The sequence below is a fragment of the Myodes glareolus genome, chromosome 10 (assembly GCF_982192425.1).
Source record: "Myodes glareolus chromosome 10, mMyoGla1.1, whole genome shotgun sequence".
NCBI classification, from domain to species: domain Eukaryota; kingdom Metazoa; phylum Chordata; class Mammalia; order Rodentia; family Cricetidae; genus Myodes; species Myodes glareolus.
This window is the reverse complement of record NC_142035.1, coordinates 28,050,175-28,074,144: the sequence shown is the minus strand read 5'-3', so window position 1 is coordinate 28,074,144 and position 23,970 is coordinate 28,050,175. Positions and strand designations below refer to the sequence as shown.

Sequence of the window (23,970 nt, the reverse complement as noted above, 5' to 3'; positions counted from 1 at the left end):
AGTCCACCCTACTCGTTGGAGGCCACTCAATTCAGGGACCTGAAGACCTGTATAGCAAGGAGGCCTGGACCTGAGTCTAACTCCTTTTACAGTTTTTGTTCTCCTCGTTGGTGCTGGAGGTCAAATATAGGGCCTGAAGCATTCTGGGTAAACATCACTGAGACACACCTTCAGCCCCAAACTCCTTTCCACCCTGATTTTTCCACTTGTCTGTAGTGTGCTACTGTCTGGGTTGACACCCCTGCTTCTTTTAGGCAGGATCCCTCTGTGCAGCCCAGAATGACCCTGAGTGACACCACACACCAGCTAGCTGAATATAGGTTTTTTGTTTTTGTTTTTTTTCTGTAGCTTTTGGAGCCTGTCCTGGAACTAGCTCTTGTGGACCAGACTGGCCTCGAACTCACAGAGATTTGTCTGCCTCCCAAGTGCTGGGATTAAAGGCGTGCACCAACACCTCCAGCTCAGCTTTTTTTTCTTTCTTTTTTTTTCAAACCTTTCTTAGCCTCATATTTTTTTCATCTTTAAAATGAGGAGAGTTGAACCAGGTAATCTATTGGTGAAGTTTTTTTTGTCATTCTGACAGGCTAAGGTTTTGTGTTTGCTTGTAAAATGTTTCCACTTTATGTTGGCATTCCCTCTATCCAGAAATTCTGGGAGCCAGAAGAGTTCAAGGATATCTTTGGTTACATAGCAAGTTTAAGATCAGCGTGAACCATGCAAGAGATCCTGTCTCAAAAACCAAAAGTTTACTGGGTGTGCTGGCACATACCTTGAGGCACAGGCAGGCTGGTTTCTGGGTTCAAGGCCTGATCTACATAATGAGTTCTAGGCTAGCCAGGGCTACACAGTGGAACCCTGTGTAGAAGAAGAAAAACAAAAACCTCTGTCCAGAAAGATCTGAGGATGGTTAAGCAAGGAAGGTGTAACATAAAGGGTTCAAATTAGTAGAAGGCCTCTGTGAAGTTGGGGTAAGGCCTCGTGGTGTAGCCACGCACAATGAATCTGAATTGTGGTGAGTCACGAGCAAGACATGGTAGAAAAAGACGTAGAGTTTGCAGCAAGCAAGGAGCGTATGGAAGTTATCTCCAAAGCAATGCCCTCCCAGAGCAGAGCCCACACTGGGTTGTTATTAAGAAGGCCTGTAGATATATTGGGACTGGCTTATTACTCCTGAGCATGCTCAGTTAAATAATGGACTCCTGAGTATACTCATTTGAAGGGTCAGGGAGCACACGTTTAAAATACTAAAGTGTGAGACCCCCATCTCCAAAAGAAAGGAAGAAAGAAAGATTTATTTATTTATTTATTTATTTATTTTCAAGACAGGGTTACTGTGTAGCTTTGGAGCCTGTCCTGGAACTCACTTGGTAGACCAGGCTGACCTTGAACTTACAGAGGTCCCTCTGTCTCTGCCTCCCCAAGTGATAAAGATGCACCGCCTCCTGCTGAAAGAAAGATTAAAGTGATGGTCTGGAGAGCCTCTGGCCATTTGCAGTGGGTATTGCAAACCTTCTCTTGAAAATAAAGGAACAGAATCCTTGAATGTGCTTTGATTGAGGAGTCTGCTCCTAAAGGTGCCTACCTTGCTTTGTGGATGACAAGTGCAGAGGGTGGGTTAAATCTGGGTGCAAAGTAAGGAACTAAACTTAGGCCCTCAGTTCTGGCCATGAAAACAAATGGCAAATGAAGTCCATTTACAGGGCCCGCCAGAATCTTGCTGTCACATGTGTGGTGCGCAGGTACACAATCTCTATAGAGGTCTTTGGAAAGCCAGTTGAGTGCCCTGTGGCTGGTGACCTTCACTTTGGGGCCCCCTGGACCGTGGTTCAGGCCCCATAAGCATGAGGCCTGATGGTCGAAGGAGGTTGAGGAAAAGCAGTTCTGAGAAGATATTCGTAATGAATTTGCAGTCTGGCTGGACCAGCTTTTAAGGAGGTAATGCAGCAACCAGGCCCCTCTGTGAGCCTCACATCTGGGGCTTTGTTAGAATTTATCAGCAATGGGAGCAAATGCTGGAATTGTCTTGGCATTCCTAGTCTCCTGATGTGTTCCCACTAGTGTGTGTGAAGGTGACCTTTCCCTTGGGCAGGCTTCCCCCCACAGCAGATAAGGAAGGTCTTTGGCCTGAAACTGACGGCAGGCAGGCAGCTGTGCAGTGTTGACCAGATGGAGACTCCTGTCAGTGAGCATGCACCTTTGGCCTCTGCTCTGACAGGCTGTGATGGCTAATTTTATGTGTAAACTTGGCTGGGATACATTGCCCGGACAGACAGCATTATCCCGATTTATAGGACGGCGATTTGGGATTAACAATTAAATCCCTGGGTTTGTTTTTGCATTTTATTTGTTTTGAGACAAGTCTCCCTGTGTAGCCCAGTTGGCTTTGAACTGTGAGCTTCCTACCACAGCCTCCTGGCTGGGATTATAGGCATATACCACTCTGCTCAGCTTCAGTGTAATTAAAATTTTAGTTGCTACTGTCTTTGTCAACGTTCGGTTGCTGCGAAGAGACACCATGACCACAGAAACTCTTACAAAAGAAATTATTTAATTAGGGCTTGCCTACAGCTCAGAGGTTTAGACCATTGTCACCATGGTGGGAAGCACAGCGGCATACAGGCAGACACGGTGCTGGAGGAGTAGCTTGAAAGTTCTACATCTGGATCTGCAGGCAGCTGGACGGGAGAGACACAGCACCTGGCTTGAACCTCAGAGCCCACCCACAGCGACACACTTCCTCTGACAAGGCCTCACCTCCCAATAGTGCCATTCCCTGGTGACCAAGCATTCAACTATATCTATCTATGGGGCCATTTCTAGTCAAACCATCACAGACTTCTTCAGGTAAATCTGGATCCTTGACTGCTAAATTCTGATCCATTGATCAGAATGAGGTAAAGCCAGGAAGGTCATTCAGGTGGAAAAGAGAGGGAGAAGGATCCATTTCGGGTGTTGGAGTGCTTGCCTGACAGACACAGACATGGACTTGATTCAGGCAGTGCATGAATAGGGCGTGGTGGCATACACCTGTGATGCCAGCTGTCTAGTGAGGCAGGAAAGTCAGAATCAGGGTCAACCCCAGCTACCTAGCAAGGTCAAGGCCATACTGAGCCACATCATCCAACCCTTAATCACCTATGTGATTCCTGGCACCAGTGTCCACTCTTGTGAATTTCTCTAAGTTACCTCAGGAGCACAAAATCAGAAGAGGCTGGATAATAAAGGCACTCCCTGCCATTTGTTTTGTTTTGCTTTTTTGTTATTTGAGGCTGTAACCCCAGGCTGACTTCCACTTCCAAGTCCTTCCATATCTCTCCCTCTGCTGGGATTATAGGTCTGTGCACCGTGTCCTCAGCAATGGTCATTTTGCATGTATCATACTTACCACTTAGGAAAATAATAGGAACAAAACAAATGTGTAGGCACTCTGGCCACGAAGACCAACTGCATTTATCTTAGTGCGATTTTTCAAGGGCCTGAAAGCCTCTTAGAATGAATTCTGCTAATGGCTTGCCAATGGACTGGCCTTGCAGTTCTGCCGGCCTGGTCTGCCCTGCAGAGTCCTGCAGAGTTTGATCTTGTACTGCACAGTCAGTCCGCAGAGCCTCCTGTTCCCTGAGTGTGGACTGTTGGTTGGTTTCGTTTCTCTGGAGATTTCCTACTGTATAGGGCCTGTAGATGGCTATAAGGGCCACTGTACTTTATGAAATATTGTAACTGACCTACCTCATCTCTACCTCAAGTATTTTAAAATGATTTTTTTCATTAAAAAACTAGAGGTGGAAGCGGGGCGGTGGTGGCGCACACCTTTAATCCCAGCACTCGGGAGGCAGAGGCAGGCGGATCTCTGTGAGTTCGAGGCCAGCCTGGTCTACAAGAGCTAGTTCCAGGACAGGCTCCAAAGCTACAGGGAAACTCTGTCTCGAAAAACAAAAACAAAAAAACAAAAAAAACATAAAAAAACAAAAAAAAAAAGAGGAGCACATGCTGCTTTTGCAAAAGACCTGAGTGAGTGCATTCCGGTACTCATGCTGAATGGCTTCCGCCTGTGGTAACTCCAGCTTTAGGGTAATCGGACATCTCTGGCCTCCACAGGTACTGGCATTCATGCACACTTAGCTACACACAGATCCGCATACATACACATAACTTAAAATAATACAAATAATTCCAGATATTTGTGGTGGGGCTCAGAGAGATGGCTCGGCTGGAGGTCAAATTACAGCACCCATGTGAGCCGGGCGATGGTGGCGCACGCCTTTAATCCCAGCACTCGGGAGGCAGAGGCAGGCGGATCTAGGTGGGTTCGAGGCCAGCCTGGTCTACAAGAGCTAGTTCCAGGACAGGCTCCAAAACCACAGAGAAACCCTGTCTCGAAAAACAAAACAAAACAAAAAACAAACAAAAAAAAGCTCCCAGTGACCCGCTTCCTCTAGCCAAGCCCCAAAGTTTGACCACCTCCCCTTGGCAGTGTTCCTGGCTGGGGAACCATGGTTTCACACACACATGAATTTAGGAGCTTGTAGGTCACAGTGCACGCTCAAACCATAGCAGTCACGAACCAAATAACCAGCACAACATGGGGTGACTTTTCCTCTGCCTTCAGAATAGGGTTCCGAGGATATACTAAAGAGAATTTGTGTGAGCCCAGAAACTTGGAAAGGCATTTAGTTTAGTGGCTAGTGTCCTCAGCAGGATTTTGCTGAGCAGGTGTGGTCTGTGTCTTGGCTGTAGCTCCCTGCTTTTTCTCAGCCTTTAAATGCAGTTTAAGGTGAAAATGAAGTGAGGATATGGATAGTTCGGTAAGAAATTGCTGCTGGGCTGGGAGGTGGTGCAGCAGTTAGAAGTCCTGGCTGCTTTCCCAGAGGCCCCCATGGTGGCTCACAGCCATCCATAACTCCAGTCCCAAGGGATCCCAATACCCTCTTCTGGGCAGGAATGTACAGACATACATGCAGATAAAGCACTCACATCCATAAATCAAATTTAAAAATAAAACTTAACAATTCAAGACAAAATCATTGCTCTCCATTTTCAGCATGAGCTGTGCTTAGCTTTCAGAGTCACAGATCAGCAGGAGGTACTGGGTGGGCCCCTCCTCCCCTAGCTGGTGTCTTCTTTCTGCTTCCTGCAAGTCTCTGAGTTGGAAAGTTGCCAGCAGTCTGCTTTATGACTGAGCCCACCATCAGGAAAGGGCATTCTCAAGCCCTAGAATACTCACTAGATAAGGTAGGGGGTTGTAGAGTTGTAGCAGGCAGGCCACATATCCTATGGCAAATGCCATGCTTGGTGTGTAAGGCTGACCTAGGAGAGACACCCTCTCCACCCCCCACCCCCAGGAACCGAGGTGATGCAGTGTGGATTCTGTACTATGCTTAGAAGGTGAGGGCAGGTTTTATCTGGCAGGTAGGGGGTTCTTTCTCCTGTCATTAGACCTCAGTTCATTCTGGGAAGGGTCTGGGCCTTGTTCATCTTATAGAAAGGAAACGGGAGGGCGAAGACCTAGTCCCTGGCTTGGCTTTCTATGTCTAAAGGGGCAAGGACCGGGCCCGTGGGCACTGGCTCACTGGTCTATAGTTGTATGCCTGTGCAATGTTAAGACCATGGGACAGGCAGGGGTAGTCTGTTGATGAGAGCTGTTCTGACATCAGTGAGTGCACAGAACCAAACAGACAAGGGGAATGTTACCACATGATCCTGGAAACTGGAACAGAGCTCTCAGACTGGCTGCAGCAGCCTTGGCTATCCCAATGAAAGTGGTTGCTCGAGTCTTTGTTTTGTGCCCCGAATGTTGGAAAATTCTCTTTCCCTTTCCAGTATGGTGCCCAGACTCTCTGCAAATGGAGACTCCTAATTAAGGGTTTTTTTCAGAAGAGGGAAAAGAAGTTGGTTGAGAGTGGGGGAGGTGGTTTTGTAAAGGGTATCAGGCTAGGTGTGATTAAAAAGGGCACACAGCCGCTTGAGGCAGGAGAATCACAAGTTCAAGGCCAACCAGAGATACCCAGCTAGGTCCTGTCTCAAAACCCAAAGAGAAAGCAATGCAAAGAAAAAAATAGCTATATGAAGGCTCCATCTGTTGGTATTAAACTCCACTTCTGTAAACCCTTTACCTTTTAAGATGCCTTTGGGAGACCACTCACTATGTTGTGTGGTATTCATGTTTGAGATTTACTTATTTGGCTGGAGAGCTTCATTAGGGCTTTTCTGTGCTTCCCCTAGTAGTGCAGGCTTTGCATATGGTAAATAAACCTAACTTTAAAAGTGGGGCTGAGGAGTGTGCCTCACTTGCATGAGCAAAGCACTGGAGTTCCATCCTTAGCGCTACAAAAACAACCTCCACACAAAGGCTTCCGCTAGGCCACTTAAGGCTTGCTGTAGTCATGGACAGATTCCAAAGGTCAACAGCCCACAGTGCGAAGGTTTGAGGATCCTGCTGTTCTCTGGCTGAAACAGGCTAGTGAGTCTCTGACCCACAGCCCTAAGCAGGGAAGCCCAGAGCACCCTTGCCCTGGAGGGTGGGCAGGACTGAGTGTGGAGAGTCTGAGCATTGAAGGGCTGCTCTCAGGTGGGGGAGGGGGATGGACAAATGTCCACAAGGCTGCTTTCGACAGCTGCCACTGCTGGCTAACTCATTTGGTTCTAGGACACCCTTTAAAACAGTGTGAGGAAGGGAACCAGAGCTGCTTGAGCACCAGCCTGGCCTGGTAGAAACCCCAGGGTGGCTTTGTTGTGTTCAGAGGGTGAGCATCTTGTGCTCAGCACTCAGCTGGCCAAAGCAGCCTAGCCTGAATTGGGCCTCCGTTTGGACCATCAAGTCTGTCCATTTTCTTGATTGGCTCCTCTGGCAAGCTTTTGGTTGGAGGATTTCACTCAACCATCTTAAGGAAATGGGAAAAACAGAACCAACACAGATCAGGAAATAAGACCATTCTTTTTTCCTTTTTCAAAGACAGGGTTTCCTCTGTGCAACAGCTCTGGTTGTCCTGGAACTCACTCTGTAGACCAGGCTGGCCTCTAACTCACAGAGATTCCGCTGCCTCTGCCTCCCCAGTGCTGGGGATTAAAGGTGTGAGCCACCACCGCCCTCAAGAACATTCTTAAAACAGGTTGCTGAAATCCTAAGCAGCAAGCACCTCCCAACTGTCAAGACCAGGGCTCTCATTACTTGACCACTGCTTCTGACTGCCCCTGGCCAGAGACTTCTCTGCTTATGTGAGAGAAATTGCCTGGTGATGATCATCTTGGTGAGAAAATACAATCAGAGGTTTCAAGGCTAGGCCCAGCATGTGTTGGGTCCTCAGTGTCGTCTTTGGGGACCCACAGTTACATTTCCTTTCCACAGTGCTAGGTGGAAGGTACACATTTTGGCAGGAAGGACAAACTATCACAAATTTAAAAATATAGATTTGGTGGGCTGAAAGAGATGGCTCACTGGTTAAAGAGCACTGACTGTTCTTCCAGAGAACCCAGGTTCAAATCCCAGCACCTTCATGGCAGCTCACGACTATTTCTAACTCCAAGATCTGACGCCTTCATATAGACATATGTGCAGTCAAAACACCAATGCGCATAAAATAATAAAAATAAATTTAAAAATATTTAGATTTGTGGCTGAACATGATGGTACTTCCACATCCTTAATCCTAGCACCTGGGAAATGGAAACAAGAGTGTCTCTGTGAGTTCAAGGCCAGCATCCTCTACAGAGAGAGTTCTAGGACAGCCAGGGCCACACACAGTGAGACCCATGCCTTCCTTTTTTCTTAATATTTTGTGATGGGGAGATGGCTCAGTGGATAAAAGGGCTTACTGTTCAAGTGTGATGGCTGGAGTTCAGATCCCCGGAGTTCCTGTAAAATCTGGATCTGCTGGTCTAGATCTGTAATCTTTAGTGCTTCTGTAGTGAGACAGGAGGCGGAAACAGGAGAATCATCTGGAAGCTCACGGGCAAGCTCGACTGAGATAGTAGTACAGCAGCAGAGACAACCACAAAATGGGAGGTAAGAACTGGTCTGAAAAGATGTCATTTGTCCTCCACAGACACATCAGGGAACAAACATGCCCACATTTGAACACATATCACACATATATACCACACACACACATTTTTAGGAACAGCAAAATAGAACATTCAAAATGGATCATACTCCCGACTGGTCAACTTTTTATACTTCTTCCGTTAGGGAGAGTTCAACAGTAGATACGTAGAGATACAGCGGCCTGTATATACAGTATACCCCATTGTACACTTTACCTGTGCTTTCAAAGTCTGTTACCTGTAGTCAGCTGCAATCTTAAGATGTTAAATGGAGAATTCTAGAGATAAACCCTATAACTTCATATATTCATATAACGTATTTTGATCAAATCACTTGGCACTCCCTCTTCCCCATCCCCCCACACCACCTTTCCCTCCAACTTCATGTCCTTTTTCAAAACACACTGAGTGTACTTAGTACTATCTGTATGGACACAGGTGTAGGACCATCTACTGGAACATGGGTAGCCTTTTAGAGGCCACATCGCTGAGGAAAACAGTCTTCCATCACTAGCAACCATCAGTTGCCAATCGCTTCTCAGTTAGGGGTGGGGCTTCATGAGTCCTCCCCCATGTCTGTGCTAGACTTTTGACTGGCTTGATCTTGTACAAGTCTTGTGCTTGCAGAAACAGCTGCTGTAAGCTCATTTATGCAGTAGCCTTATCATGCCCAGAAAATGATATTTCACTGCATACCTCTGGCACGTACAGCCGTTCTGCTCCCTCTTCTGTGATAATCCCTGATATGGATTTGTCCTCATGAGATCTGAGCACCCTTTATTCTTTTACTCTCTGTAAATGAATCTGTTATGGATCTCTATATTAATTACCAGAGAAACTCTGATGGGCGATAAGAGTTGCATTAATGTATGGGCATAAAGAACTTAGGGGGCAGTTTATTGCTGCCCATTTAGCAGAATAGTAGGATTAGGTTCCCCATTCAGGCCTGGGGCCCAGGGCCTAGCCAGTCTTGAGCTTTTGGCTTAACAGTAGCAGGCATGAATTCTGTCCTGTGGAGCAGGCATTAAATACAACCAGAAAGTAGTTGATTACTTCTATATTATTCATGGTACTATTGCACCAGTGGGCATATCTCACTGGGACAATAATTATCATAGCTCTTGGTTCATGGTTGGATGAAATTGTTGAAAAATTTTCTCCCCTAATAGCTTAAATAGAACCATCTAGCAAGCTCTGTGAAAGCTAGCCAGTAGGCATGAAGTTTCCAGGTTGATGCCAGCTTGATTTCTCGGCGTCCTATAACACAAGGATGTGTTGTCTTCAATAGTAGGTATTATTCATCAGGCTTTGGGGGCTAACAAAGAGCAGTGGCCTGTAGTGTTTGGGAGGTAGGGCTATGAGACCCCGCTGACTAACACCTGTTCCCAGCACTGGCAACACAGGAGCTTTGGTTGGCATGGTACTGAGAGCACTGGAATGGGCTCTTGCACCCGTTCTTTTGTCCAGTATATTCTGCCTGTCCATTAGTGGTGCTTGTGGTGGTCATGCGGGCTATCGCAGTAGCGCAGTGCTGTATTCAAATGACTTATTTTATTGGCTGGCCCCAAAGGGCAATGCTGGCAATTTTCATGTCAAACAGAAGCTGTAAAGAGCTTCCTGTACACAAACAAGTGGAAGTTCTTGACCTAAGGAAAGAAAAGAATATGTTAGGGTTGCTGATACCTGTCGCGAAGTAAGGTATTTTTGAGAGGCGCCACAATCACTTAACTTCATTTAAGTGTATTCCTTGCTATTATCAAATAGCAGCATTATATTTCCTTTTCATTATTGCTATTAATTTATAAGTTTTTCTCATGAATATGCATACAGATACACACATATGGAAAAACATGGTGCATATTGGTTGACAGTCACTTCTCATATATGTCTAGAACTAAAAGTGGTTTTAGATTTTGGAGGTTGAACTATTTGCATAGACCTGACCATTTTAGCTTCTCTCATTCAAAAAAAAAAAAGTGTCAGAGGAGAGATGCTCAGCTGTGTGGAGTTTGCTTTTAGACATCTGTTGGCATCTCTTGCGAGCTTAGGAGGAGATCATCCTGCAGAAGGCTGGAGATCCGTCCACAGGAAAAAGGAATTTGTACGTGTGACTTTGAGCACTCGGTATTTTCCTAGGCAGCTGGGATCTAGCTGGACTCTGTATGTGTCCACATTTGTTAACAAACCTCGCCCAGACAGGACTTGCAGCTTCCTTTGCACTATGGAAACTCTATAAAATAATAAGTGGGCTCAAGTGCAGTGCAAATAAAGCGTAAAGGTGATTAAAAAGCAGGGAGCAGCGGACTGTGAACCGGTAACAACAGCAGGTGCAGTTACAGCTGTCCACGGACTTGCCGGTTCCCCTGCGATGTGTTTCTGTCATTGAAAGGATAGTGGAATTTGTGTAGAAATTCAATATTAGTTCATGTAATCAAATCAAGAATGGGGGTAGGGCAGAGAGCAAATTCTGACTTTGTGACTTTTAATATATTCTTTCAGTGGTTAGCTTTAGTGTTCTGGAATTGTCTTCTCTTTCGACATTATTATTTCCTTTTCTGGCACACTGAATCTGCCTGTGTTGTTCTTTCTCACCAATATCAGTATTTTTTCCACTAATTGTTTTCTTGTCTCATTTTGTCTAGTCTTACTCAGCCACGTTTTTGTTTCCAGCTTTGCTCTTCCTTGAAGTCCATGATAGGCTTTGAGGGGTGAGTTTTCTGCTTTTTGACCATGCCATGTCTCAGTACATAGATACATCTAAGTCCCAAAAGTTACTTGTTCTACTTGGTGGTTTGTTTTTTTATTTCACCCTGTAGCCCAGTTTGGTCTTGAACTTGTGCTCCTCCCGCCTCTGTCCCCTGAGCCTGGAATGACGGGCGTGTACCTTTACACTCAACTTTGTGTGTGTGTGTGTGAGTTTACTCACTGTTGCAGGTGCTCACAGAGGCCGGAGCTGCAGAGATGTCTTCCACCGTCTCTCGGCCTTTCTTGTCTGTGTTCAGTTGGATCCCATGCGGTTCCTGGATTTTGCGGGGGGTGAGTTTTTTGTTTGTTTGTTTGTTTTGGGTTTGTTGTTGTTGTTGTTTTGTTTTTCTTTTCTTTTTTTTTTGAGGCGGGATTTTTCTGCATAGCCCTGGCTGTCCTGGAATTTGCTTTATAGACCAGGATAGCCTTGAACTCACAGAGATCTGCCTGCCTCTGCCTCTGGGATTAAAGGTGTGTGCCACCACTGCCCGGTTTAGGGGAATTCTTTGGTTTTGGTTTGGGATTTTTTGTTTTTGGGTTTTGGGTTTGGTTTTTCAAAACAGGGTTCCTCTGTAGCTTTGGTGCCTGTTCTGGAACTCACCCTGTAGAATGGACTGGCCTTGAACTCAAAGGGATCCATTTGTCTCTGCCTCCCTAGTGCTGGGATTAAAAGCTTGTGCCACCACTGCCCGGTAAGGGGAGTTTTTTTAAGGTGTCTGTGAGTTTGTTCTTGAGTGAGAAAGGTCACATTGAATTGTGTGTGCTTGTGAGCATCTGCTGCGAGAACCGGTGGATGCTGTGCATTCGTGGGAGCCTATGAGTGTTCTCCTTGACTTCTAAAGGCAGGACTCACAGTGGACAGCTGCCCTACTGCCCCTTGGTTGTAAGTGGCACACACTGGAGACATTTTCTAATTTTGCTGCCCATTGTCTGTTATCTTTTTTTTAATTTTTGATACATTTTTTAATTAATGTATTTTACATCCCAGTGGCAATTTCCCCTCCCTCCTCTCCTCCCAGTCCTTCTCCCCTCCCCCACCCCCTCTGTTCCTACCCTCCAATCCACTCCTCCATTTCAGTTCAGGAAAGGGCAGGTCTCCTATGGATATCAACAAAACATGGCATATCGAGTTGCAGTAAGACTAAGCAACTCCCCCTGTATTAAGGCTGGGCAGGATGACCCAGTATGGGGAGTAGGGTCCTAAAAGTCAGTAAAAGAGTCAGAGACAACCCGTGCTCCCACTGTTAAGAGTACCACAAGAGGGCCAAGCTACATCTGTAACATATATGCGAAGGGCCTAGGTCAGTCCCATGCAGGCTCCCTGGTTGTCGTTCACCGTGAGCCCCTATGAGCCCAGGTTAGTTGATTCTGTGGGTTTTCTTGTGTCCTTGACTCCTGGCTCATACAATCCTTCCTCCCTTCTGCAGGATTCCCCAAGCTCCACTAAGATTTAGCTGTGGGTCACTGCATCTGTTTACATCAGTTGCTGGATGAAGCCTCTCTGATGACTGTTAACCTAGGCACCAATCTATATATATATAACAGAATATCGTTAGGCATCATTACTTTGACATTTTTTCCCTCCAGTCGTGTTTGGTTCTATCCTAGGTCTCTGGGTCGTCCAGCCTCTAGTTCCTGGTGCTCCAGGCAATGGTGGGGGGGGACTTACTCTATCCTAGGTCTCTGAGTCATCTAGCCTGTAGTTCCTGGTGCTCCAGGAAATGTGTGTGTTGGGGGGGGGGCTTACACTCCTGGCATGGGTTTTAGGCTAGACCAGTCATTGATTACCCACTCCCTCAATCTCTAGGCCACTATTACCCCAGCATATCCTACAGGCAAGACAGAAAGTAGGTTGAAGGTTATGTGGCCGGGCTGGTTTCCTGCTCCCTCCACTTGAAATCTGGCCTGGTCACAGGAGATGGCCAGTTCAGTCTATATATCCGCTATTGCTAGGAGTCTTAGCAGCGATCATCCTTATAGATTCCTGGGAGATTCCCTTGCACCTATGTGACCCTGAAATGCACCCCTTTCCAGTAATCTGTTTCAGCAATCTCCCCTTCTATCCCTCCCATCCCCTCCAGTTTTATTTTTTTGAGACCAAAGTCTCACCATGCAACTCTGACCTCTAACTCACAGTGATCCACCTGCCTCTGCCTCCTGAGTGCTGGGATTGAAGATAAGTACCGCAGGCCCTACTTTATCTGTCTTACTATGGCTGGCCAGTTTTAAAGGATGTGTGACGGGGCATTTTTATCCCACCATCCTTTCAATTGGAAGGTTTTTGTTTTGTTTTGTTTTTATTAAATGTGAGGTGTTATCCTATTGCCTCAGCTGTTGTGGAATTTCTGACAAAATAGCTCCGTGAATAAAAGCACTTACTGCCAAGCCCAATTCTCTGAGTTTGATCCCTAGAACCTACATAGTGGAAGGAGAAATTTGGTTTATTAAAGCTGTCCTCTGACCTCCGCACGTGTGCCATAGCATGTGCACACAGACAATAAACAAATGTAAACATATTGTTAGATTTATTTTAACTTTGATTTTCTAATACTGTGTTTTCTTTGGGTAAGAGCTATATTGCAATAAAATTCATAGCTATGTAATTTACCATTTTAAATGTGCAAATTGGGCTGGGGAGATGCCTGGGTGTGGGGGAATTTGCCTAGCATATGGGAGGCCTTAGGTTTGATCTGCAAAAGTGGGAGAAGGGAGCTGGGGAGGGAGCAAGCAAGGGAAGACCACTCGCAGACTTGTGCATTCGGGCCCACAGTCAAAGACCTTGCGCTCATCACACTGATGAGCGCACCATGCCTTTTAGTTGTCATCCCCCCTCCCGCCCACTGTCCTCCGAGCCTTTGGCATCTGACAGTCTATGTTCCTCTGCCCTCTGCAGTCTCCCCAGTCTCCCAGGGCCTGTGTGTGTAGGTCAAGGGTGCTGTCTCAGAGCTATATCCTCAGTTTTATTTAATGTATGAATGCTATAAATAAGGATATTTTGTATGTGTCTGGTGCTTGCAGGGACCAGAAAAAGGTACCAGATTGCCTGGGATTGGAGTAGAGCCAGCTATGAGCCATGGTGCGGTTACTAGGAATTGACTCCAGGTCCTCTAGAAAGGTGGCAAGTGTTCTCCACTGCCAAGTGATCTCTCCAGCCTTTTAACTTTTTATCATTTATTTATTTGTTTGCTTGTTTGGGTTTGGTTTTTTTTGTTTTGTTTTGTTTTTGTTTTTGTTTTTGTTTTTGTTTTTCAAGACAGGGTTTCTCTGTGTAGCCCTGGCTGTCCTGAAACTTGCTCTGTAGACCAGGCCCGCCCTGAACTCAGAGATCTGCCTGCCTCTGCCTCCCAAGTGTTGGGATTAAAGGCGTGTGCCTGTGCCGCTTTAACTTTTGTTTTGAGACAGGGACTCACTAAGTTGCCCAGACAAGCTTTGAAAGGGTGATCCTCCTGCTGCTGCCTCAGCCTCCCGAGTAGCTGGGTGGCAGGCATCCACCACCAGGCCCAGTCAGGCCTGACTTCTGATAGCACATGCTGAAGGGAGAAGTAGTGGTAGATGGTTATGGCGTAAATACCCTGTGCACCGCATAGAAGGAAGTATAGGTACAGCAATTTTCAGAGGGTTAGTAAATGATTTGTTAGAGAACTCTCTGGAGAAGCCAGTTTTTAAGGGAATCCTTAACACAGCGTGGCTCGATCTGTGGAAAAGTTGCTTTGGCTCATAGACCCAGCAGCAGTTTGCGGGGGTCCTCTGCAATGTTGAGTGGCCCATAGACCCAGCAGCAGTTTGCGGGGGTCCTCTGCAATGCCAAGTGGTCCAGGGACAACATGACAGTCAGTGTCAGTCTTTGTCCTTGAGGGTTAGTTCTTTGTGGCTAACACAAAGAATGTCAGGAAGGAGAGAGAAGCATCATGTTCCTCTTTTGGGGACTCTCAATCAGGTAGATAAGGGAACTTGGCTAAGAGCCATCCCCTGTCTTGGGATGTCACATTTTGAAGTGGCTTCCAAGATGTCTCTGCATGTTAGCACCTGATGGTGGGGTATTGATTTCTGAGTCTTGACAGTAGCCCATAGGACCTGCCGGGTCTGGGAGCACTGTGTGTGGCCACAGTCACACCACACTAAGTCATGCACACACCCCACACCCCACACCAAGCAAGCCTATCTCACCGCAGGTGAAAACCAGGCTTTGCCTTGAGGGAATGCCTTCACTGGGTTGCCAGTATCCGCATTCCTGGCTATTGTGCACTTCCTGTAGGCTCCAAAAGCCACCCTTTCAAACATAGGGTCTCACTTGTGTGCTTCAGCCCTCCTGACCCTGCCTTAGTCTTTTCCAGCAGCAGGAACAACAGAACACACATGATGGCCAGCATGTATTTAACAATTGGTAACCTTTCCTCTGTAGGCTGTTTGATCCTGTGTCGGAGCTGCAAAAGCAGCCTGTCTTAGGGCATACGTCTAGTAAGAGGCCAGCCTAGCTCACTGTGGAATCTGCCAGCCACGGAAGCCTGTTCCCAGATTCTGGGATGACCTGATCCTCTGTCCGAGTCAGTTCTGTGCACTAAAGACTCAGGAGGGTAGGGCTACCCTGCCGGGATCAGTGTTGGGTTCACATGAAAGCCCTCCCCAGGAGCTCCGTGACTCCCTCCCTGCTGTGCCTTCCCTGTGTGCAGACAGAATGGGAAACCTAAGTTTCTTTCCTTTACTTCTTCAGCGAATCTATTACCTTTCCCTGGAATTCTACATGGGCCGCACGCTGCAGAACACCATGGTGAACCTGGGTCTTCAGACTGCCTGTGACGAAGCCACTTATCAGGTAGGTTTAGTTTGTCCCCTGCAGAGTGTTCACTGGTGTTAGGACTTGTGCTCTCTGGGCGTGGACACTGGTGCTCTGGCGTGTGCTGCCTGACCAGGAAGGACTGTGCTGGCGGGCAGCACGCCTCTTCCTCTTCCTCCAGGGAGAATGTAAGATTGTAAGGGAAGACTGAGTTGAGTGGTAAGGCTATGGTTTGGAAGTTTCTAGGAAGAGTACTCTCCACTCCCATCCTAGAGGGAGGTTTTGAATTGTCTTGATTCCTTTGGTTCCACTCCCCCATCTCAAGACAGCCCCCTGAAATCGTACTGCATAGGTATGGAAGTGCCTTCCTCCTGCCTCTCCTCTCGCTAGAAGCAGCCAGCCCTTCCTAAGGGCTCCTCCGTACACAGCTCTCATTGGGATAATTCTGCCCAGGTCGTCTGTAGCCTCAGCAGAGCCGAGCTTGTCTCCCCAGCCTGTCTTTGCCTTCTCTCGCCCTGGTCCCCAATGGGGAAGTTCTGTGGGAGACCCTGTTGGCCGTTCCCTGCTGGCATGGATGTACAGAAGTTTCTAGAGAGGGGTCCTCCCACCTATACTGCAGCACCCCACCTGCTTTGTTTAGAGCATAAGTTGGGGGACTTGGGAGGCCTGATAGGGACATAGACTGTCCTATCTGTAAGTCTTGCTGGAGACCCATGACTCTCCTCCGAGGTGTGTTCATCACCATTCTATTGCTGTGACAAAATACTTGAGAGCAATCAATTAAAGAAAAAAAAATTTATTTTAGCTGCTAGTTTCATTGGGTGTGAGATTTGTAGAAAAATCCTTGAAGCCACCAGCCCAGTGAATGGCTGCAGTAAAAGAGGCAAACAGGATACTGGGGTGACACAAATCAGAAGTGACATGGTTATTGTACATGCCTTGATGTTTAGAGCAGGTAGCAGAGGAGACTCCCCTCCCAGAAGTCAGGAATCAAAGGCGGGGTTTGGGGGCCGGCACACTCTTCTAGAGTGCCTTCCCCATTGTGACTCAGTTCTTCTAACTAGACCTCCCCTGGTAGTCTTAACTCAGCCTGTGAATTCATCAGTTGCTCAGCCCATCCGCAAGGTCACAGCTCTCATGATGCAGTCACCTCTCAAGGTGTGACATGCCAGAAGGTTCAGGGGACAGCTTACTCTCACAGCTGGGACTTCTGAGTGAACGTAGCAAAGGCACACTGGAAATCGTTTGCACTACAGAAAAACTGAAGTGCGTATGAACTGTTCTTATCAGCTTTAACTCAGGGGTTCAATATGATCTCTAGAAGACACACCCACCCCATGATGCTGACTATATAAATTGCCTTAAAATTTCTTCTTTTTTCAATTCTATTTTTTTTTAGTTTTCATTTTTTAATGTGTGTGCTTCATGTGCATGCAGTGCCCTTCGAGGCCAGAAGAGGGCATCAGATCCCCTGGAACTAGAGCTGCAGACAGCTGGGAGCCACCCGGTGGTTGCTGGAAATGGAGCCTGTTTCCTCTGAAGAGCAGCCAGTACTTTTAACTGCTGACCTATCTCTTCAGCCACGGATTGTCTTAGAACTTCTCAAACAGAATTTTTGAAATTGATACATCTCCCAAATTTTCCTTAGCTTATCTGCATCTCTTTTTTGTTTGTTTCTCTGTTTTGTGATTTATTTCTTGGAACTGGACATTCCTTGCAGAGTTCCTGTCATCTTCCCGTGTCTCCCATCTCGGGTTTAACCCACCCGTGTTAACAGCATCCTGTCCGCTCACACTGTCTCAATGGCTACAGTGGTAGGCTCTGACCAGGTAGTTAGGCAAGAACTGGAAATCAAAGGTTATCCAGATTAGAAAGAGGTAAAGCTATCTACTTACAGGTGACATGAACTAGAAAATCATAAGAAATCCATAAAGACAGCCAGGGCTACACAGAGAAACCCTGTCTTGAAAACCAGCAGCAACAACAAAAGAACTACATAAAGAAATGCTGGAACTGGCAAGAGAATGCCCTGGTTTTCAGGATCCAGGATGCTGGCAGAAACTACCTGTATCTCCATAAATGTGCCGATTAACAGCCAAATCAAAACAAAAATGCCACTTCTGTTTATAGTAGCATAAAGAAGAATGAAGTGGGGGCTGGAGAGATGGCTCAGAGGTTAAGAGCACTAACTATTCTTCCAGAGGTCATGAGTTCAATTCCCAGCAACCACATGGTGCCTCCCAGGTACTTATAAGGAGATCTGGTGCCCTCTTCTGGCATACAGGCATACAGAATGCTGTATACATAATAAATAAATAAATCTAGAAGAAGAGGAAGAGGAAGAAGAAGAAGAAGAAGAAGGAAGAAAGAAGAAGAAAGAATGAAGTGGGTAAAAATGTAACAAAGAAAGAAGAAAGAATGAAGTGGGTAAAAATGTAACAAAGAATACCGCCCCCTCCCCTGCAGCATTTGTTCTCTGAGAGGAAGCTGAAACCAAGGAAGGCTTAAAAATGGAAGAGACACTTCTGGGTGATGGCTTGGACTGAGTATTAAGATGCAGAGTTCTGCACATTGATCTGTGGATTCGGCTCAGTCCTCTTCAGATTCCAGTCAGTTTCTTCAGAGTGTGACAAAATGATCCTCTTGCCTGAGTGCTTTCCCAAGAGGTTAGGAATGACCAAAACAGTCTCTAAAGGGAACCGCTTGGGAGACCCGCACTTCCCAATTTCAAAACTTCCTGTAGAGCTGCAGTCACCAGGCCTGGGTCCTGCTGGCAGAAGGTCATATGTATCAGCCACCAAATAGAACCGAGAGTCCAGAAGTAAGCCCGCGTGCCATTTTAAGTGTGCCGTCAGGTGGCATTTAGTACGTTCTCAGTACTATCAGTTCTGCCCGTCTGCAGAACCTGTTCAGTTTCCCAGACTGAAACTACACCTTACCTGCCCCGGCCCCTGGAAGTCACCGTTGTTCTTCATGTTTCTGTGGGTTTGGCTATTCTGGGTATTTCGTGAGTATAACTACAGAGTGTCCTTAGCCCGAAGGTCCACCTGTGCTGCAGCGTGTGTCGGTCCTCCATTGCATTTTTTTGAAGTAGCAATTTTATACTCATTTTTATATATTTAATTGTCCATATCCTGAAGGAGCACAAACGTAGAGTGAACTTATTTAATTCACTTGCAAAAAACAAGATATTAGGTTGTAAAAATTAAATAATAGATTAAAAAAAAAATCCTTGGTACAGCACATAAATCAGCGAGGCCAGAGAGTGAGGTGCTGCTCCCATCACCTCAGTGTTCCTGGCTTTCCTCGGGTCCTGGATCTCCCTGAAGTATGTGAGTACGCTCTGTCATGTTTATGCCATGTTTCGTTCACTCATCTGTCTGTGAACATGGCTGCTCCTGTCTTCTGCCATCGGAAATAGTGGTGCCACGAACCAACAGCTCTGTAAGCCCCTGCGACTGGTGTCTTTAAGTCTGCAGCTACGAGTGCAGTCATTGGAGCAGCCGTCTCTTTTCTCCTTTGTGACTCTGGGGGGACTTGAACTGGAATCTCTGTGTGTGCCAGGCAAGTGCTGTACCACTGAGTGACGTTTCCAACCTCCCAGTGACCCTGATGGTCAGTGCTGGTGAGTGTATTGTGCTTATCGGGAATCTGTTTATCCTTAGAGCAAAGTCAATTCAAATATAATTGCCCACTCTTGAGTCAGGTTGCTTGTTTCTTGCTGCTTAGTCTTTAGATTTGTTTACTCTGGATACTAATCTCCTGTATGTGGATGGCAAATATTTACTCCTCTCCTTGAGTTGTCTTTTTATCCTGTTGATAGCTCCTTTGGCTCAGGGGGTGTAAAAGTTATTTTGTTTTGTTTTTGTTTTTTAAGCCAGGGTTTCTCTGTTTAACAGTTCTAGTTTTTCTGGAACTCTCTTTGTGGACCAGGCTGGTATCAAACTCATAGAGATCTGCCTGCTCCTACTTCCTGAGTGCTGGGATCAAAGGCATGTGCCACCATTGTCAGGTTAAGTGTAAAAGTTTTATGCAGTATTGTTCGTTGTTTTGTTGGTGGTGGTGGTGGTGGTAGTGGTTTTTGTTTTTTTGTTTGGTTTTTGTTTTTGTTTTTCAAGTCAGGGTTTCCCTGTGTAGCACTGACTGTCCTGGAACTAGCTCTTGTAGACCAGGCTGGCCTCAAACTCACAGAGATCCGCCTGGCACTGCTTCCTGAGTGTTGGGATCAAAGGCGTGTGTCACCACCGCCCTGCTATTTGTTTTTCTTATTGCCTATGATTTTGGTGTCACATTTAAAACATTTTTTTTTAAAGGAAAGGATTTGAGAGCTGAAGAGAGGATGACTCAGTGGTGAAGAATGTTTGCTGCCCACACAGAGAACCCAAGTTCAGTTCTTAGCATATGAGGTGGTTCACAATCACCTGTAACTCCAACTCCAGAGGATCAGACACCCTCTTCTAGCCTCTGCGAGCACCTGTGCACACACAGCATGCACTTGCACACACACAAATAAGTGTTTTAAAAGTGGGAACAAGTGTGGGTGCACATGCCCATAATTCCGGCAGTCAGGGAGTTAAAGCAGGAGAACTGCACCACGTTTAAGGCCTGCCTGGGATGCATAGGAAGATCTTGTCTCAAACCCCAACAGTAGTAAAATAAAAGGAAAGAATGCCAAAATAATTGCGAGGAAGACAGTATTTTAAGTAATGCCGGGACACTTGGATAACATCAAATAAGGAAAGTCAGACCCCTCCCTCACACTAAGTAGACAGATTGCTCAAAATGGATCACAGACCAAGCTGTAAGAGTTGAATTGTCCAGCTTTCAGAGGCTTCTATAGAGGTAAATCTTCAGACCTTGTGGTTCTATGACGTCAAAAAGCATAATCAACAAAAGAAAAAAAAATAGGTACGTCGGACTTCATCCAAACCGTACTTAAGCAGATTGTCGAATCGGCTCACTGTGAATTGGTTTAGTAGCCTGGCAACAAGTATTTGTAGCCAGTCAAGGCTTCTTTTTTCGTTAAGGATCGTACTGTGTATGTAGCCCAGGCTGGCCTTGATTGGGAATCCTCCTTCTTTAGCCTCCTGAGTGCTGGGATTACAGACAGGGTCAGCACCCCCACTAGATGTATCTAATTTTGAATTGTCGCCGTTAGTAGTAGGTTTTGAAGTACCTGGAAACTTTCACCTCTGTGCCCTGATTAGCATTAAGTTTTACTATTGAATTTTTAGTCTGAAGGAAATCGGACTTGGGTTTTAAATACTTTTAACTTGTTGGGGGGCAGTAATAAGCAATACTGAAATGTCCTCACCTTTGTGTTTGTTCGCAGTTGGGGTTGGACTTGGAAGAGCTGGAGGAGATAGAGGAAGATGCTGGCCTTGGGAATGGCGGCCTAGGGCGGCTGGCAGGTAATCTGTTCTTACAGCTCTCTAACCTGTTGGCGTGGTGGAGGATCACAGGGCAAGGCCAACATCGTGTTAATGCCTGATGCCCTTCCGTCACCATAAACTGGCCTCTCTCAAAGGCCTGGGCAGACGTGTTTGGGTCAGAATCTTGGCCATCATTAGACAAAAAAGAAAATGTACATTCTCTCCCAGTCAGGGCACTTTGTAATTATCATGAAGGCTGTATTTGCCAGCATTGGGTCAGTGGTGCCTAGAAGGTTCCCATGGATCCCCTCCTCCACCACTTTCCAGGATTCAAAGCCCATGCTTTGGGAGTATTGCCCATGTCCAGTGAGGCTGTGGTTCCAACATAGTGGCTTGGCTCGTGTTAGAATAGGGCCAAGCTTTGGGCCGTGCTGCTTTCTCTGGCTACATCTGAGAACATCCACAAGTGTTGTTGTCTTCTTTGAGGATTTTACAGACTTTTGGGGACAGAACAAGCTAGGTAATGAACAGAGAAGCTGAAAAATCAGTATGGCTTTGTGGTGGGGTGAGGGAGGGAGGATATCCAGGTCCAGCCTTTTTGGAAGTTGCCATTTTATAAACTGAGATATGCTCTAAAATGTGCCTGTATGTTTTCAAATTTTAACTCAATTCTTTAAGATTTCTAAAGCATCATGGTTCTTTCAAATAAAGCTATACTTGAATCTACATAAAGAAATTACTTGCCCTGCCCACCTCACCCCTACGTTTCACAGCCCCCTCTCAGAGGGTCAGGCCAGGCATGGTGCTGGCTTTGAAAACGAGCCCACTCTTCACCTAAGCCTCGTACCACGTGGCCAGCACTGTCTTGCCCTGTCCTGGCTCTGTTGATGCAGAGACTATGTTCCTTCCTGGATAGAAGCTTCCATGTTCTTTACTAGCCTTGCAACAGTCTGGCGAACCCATTCTAATCTCAGGTGTCCCCTCTCTGCCTTGGCGCCCATTGCATGTTCTTGGATACCAGGCACCCTGTCACCTGCTCTGTATGGTCTGAACCTGAATGCCTCCTTCTTCCTGTCCAGTCTCTTCTTTGACCTGGCGTGAGTCCATGTGGCTTGATTGATCTGTTTTTTTTTCCTCAGAAGAATGAATCTAGCATGGGAGTCCAGGCCTTCCTCATTGCTCTCCCTTGCAGGTGTCTGCATTTGGTGAATTAGACATGCATTTTATCTGCTAGCGTTCTCTGGAGCACCCTTCCTATTTTCTCTCTTGCTTCCTTTCTCCTTCCTTAGTTCCATCCTCCTCTCCAGAGGTGATGCGTTACATATGCCCGACAAGCATTGTAGCACCGAGATCTACCTAAGCCCTCCCCGCCCAAAGCTAGAAGGTGCTTTTTGGTGTTTTTGTTTGCTTGTTTGGAGAAAAGGTCTCACTATGTAGCCTTGACTGGCCTGGAACTCACTATGTAGACTAGACAAGCGTTGAATTCACAGAGATCTACCTTTGTCTGTCCCGATTGCTGGGATTAAAGCCATGCACCACCTCCCTGGCCTAAGCTTCTTTCTACATTTTTATTCAAAACACTGGTTTTATTTTATCTCTTTCTCGGGAAGTTTCTTAAAATTTTGAAAATTTAACTTTATGTGTATGAATGTTCTACCTGCATTGCATACCTGGTACCTGCAGAGGGCAGAAGAGGGAGGGAGGACATCGGATCCCTGGAACTGGAATTAAGGACAGTTGCAAGCCTTCGTGTGGGTGATAGGAAGTGAACCTGGATTCTCTGCAAAGCCATCCAGTGCTCTCCTGCTGAGCCACCCCTCCAGCCCCTCAGGAGGTTTTGACTAAAACAAAATAAAAGTTCCATTTGGTGACCCGCTGCTGCTCCCACTGGAACCCTAGAGGCACTGTGGAGGTTGGCTGTTCAGTATTCTGGGCCATAGGGTGTACCTCAGTGGCCTCATTTCTGTGCCTGATTCCCCTGGATAGAGTCAGACGTGCCCTGCTGTCAGAGCTGTGGATTTAGAGGGCACAGAAGTCAAGCCGCTCATTTGCAAGCAGGCTGGCAGTGAGGGGACTTAGCCATGATCTCTGGCATTCCTCACTTTTGCCCTGTTTTGGGGTGAGGAGGACCGAAGTGTACCCTTTTGTGAGGCTGCTGTGGTTATCACTGGTTCCCTGACAACCCCTGGCCAAATCCCAGTGGAACCTTGGTATCCGGCACTGTGAGTTCTGGTGATGATGGGTGATTTTTGGTTAAATTTTTCAGCCTGCTTTCTTGACTCGATGGCCACCCTGGGTCTAGCTGCATATGGCTATGGAATCCGCTATGAATTTGGGATTTTCAACCAGAAGATTGTCAACGGCTGGCAGGTGAGTGAGCTTAGGTGTCTCCATTGTTTTCTGGTCCTCGTTTGCACATGGAAGTGAGTGTGCACTCTTTGGCTGTGCTCCACACTCTCTGGAGAGAGCTAGCCAGTTCTTAGCACAGCACCACAGGACGCAGCCGGCTCTGGCTAGGCTGAAGCTGTGTGAGTCCTTGGCAAACAGCTTTGTGAGGGCAGGGCAGTCATGTGGGAAGCCACACAGGTTCATTTGAGCCTCAGAAGACCCCAGACAGGCACACCAACAGTGGTGGCCAGGACACCATGAGCTGTGTGCCGGTGTCCTGGGATCCTTGTATTTGGGGTGAGGGTATTGAGGCTGGGGCCCATCCACTGAGACAGTTTGATAGCCAGAGAAGCAAAGCCAGGTATGGTGACTCATGTCTGTAATTCCGGTCCTCCAAGAGGCCAGAGACAGGATTGCCACAGATTTGAGTCCAGTCTGGTCCACTTTTTGAGTTGTAGGCCAGCTAGGCCTACATAGCAAGACCCCATCGCAAAACAATAGGCTTGACTAGACTAGAATGAAGGCAGTTATTATAGCTTGGGTTCCCACCCTCCACCTTCACTCCCAGCGCCACTGAGGCAGCGGTTGGATAGCAACAAGTGACAGGCAGGGCTGTGGCCTGTGGCGCCCTCTGGTGGAAGGAGTGAGGAGACT

General features: G+C 46.7%; 1 protein-coding gene across 1 annotated transcript in view; it reads left to right on the top strand.

Annotated features, from left to right (window-relative positions):
• Pygb (glycogen phosphorylase B) overlaps positions 1-23,970 on the top strand; it is a 51,225-nt gene that overhangs the window by 3,574 nt on the left and 23,681 nt on the right. Inside the window, 3 exon segments of the mRNA XM_087911127.1 lie at positions 15,494-15,595; positions 20,889-20,967; positions 23,195-23,298. Of these exon segments, the coding sequence (XP_087767253.1) occupies positions 15,494-15,595; positions 20,889-20,967; positions 23,195-23,298 (285 nt within the window).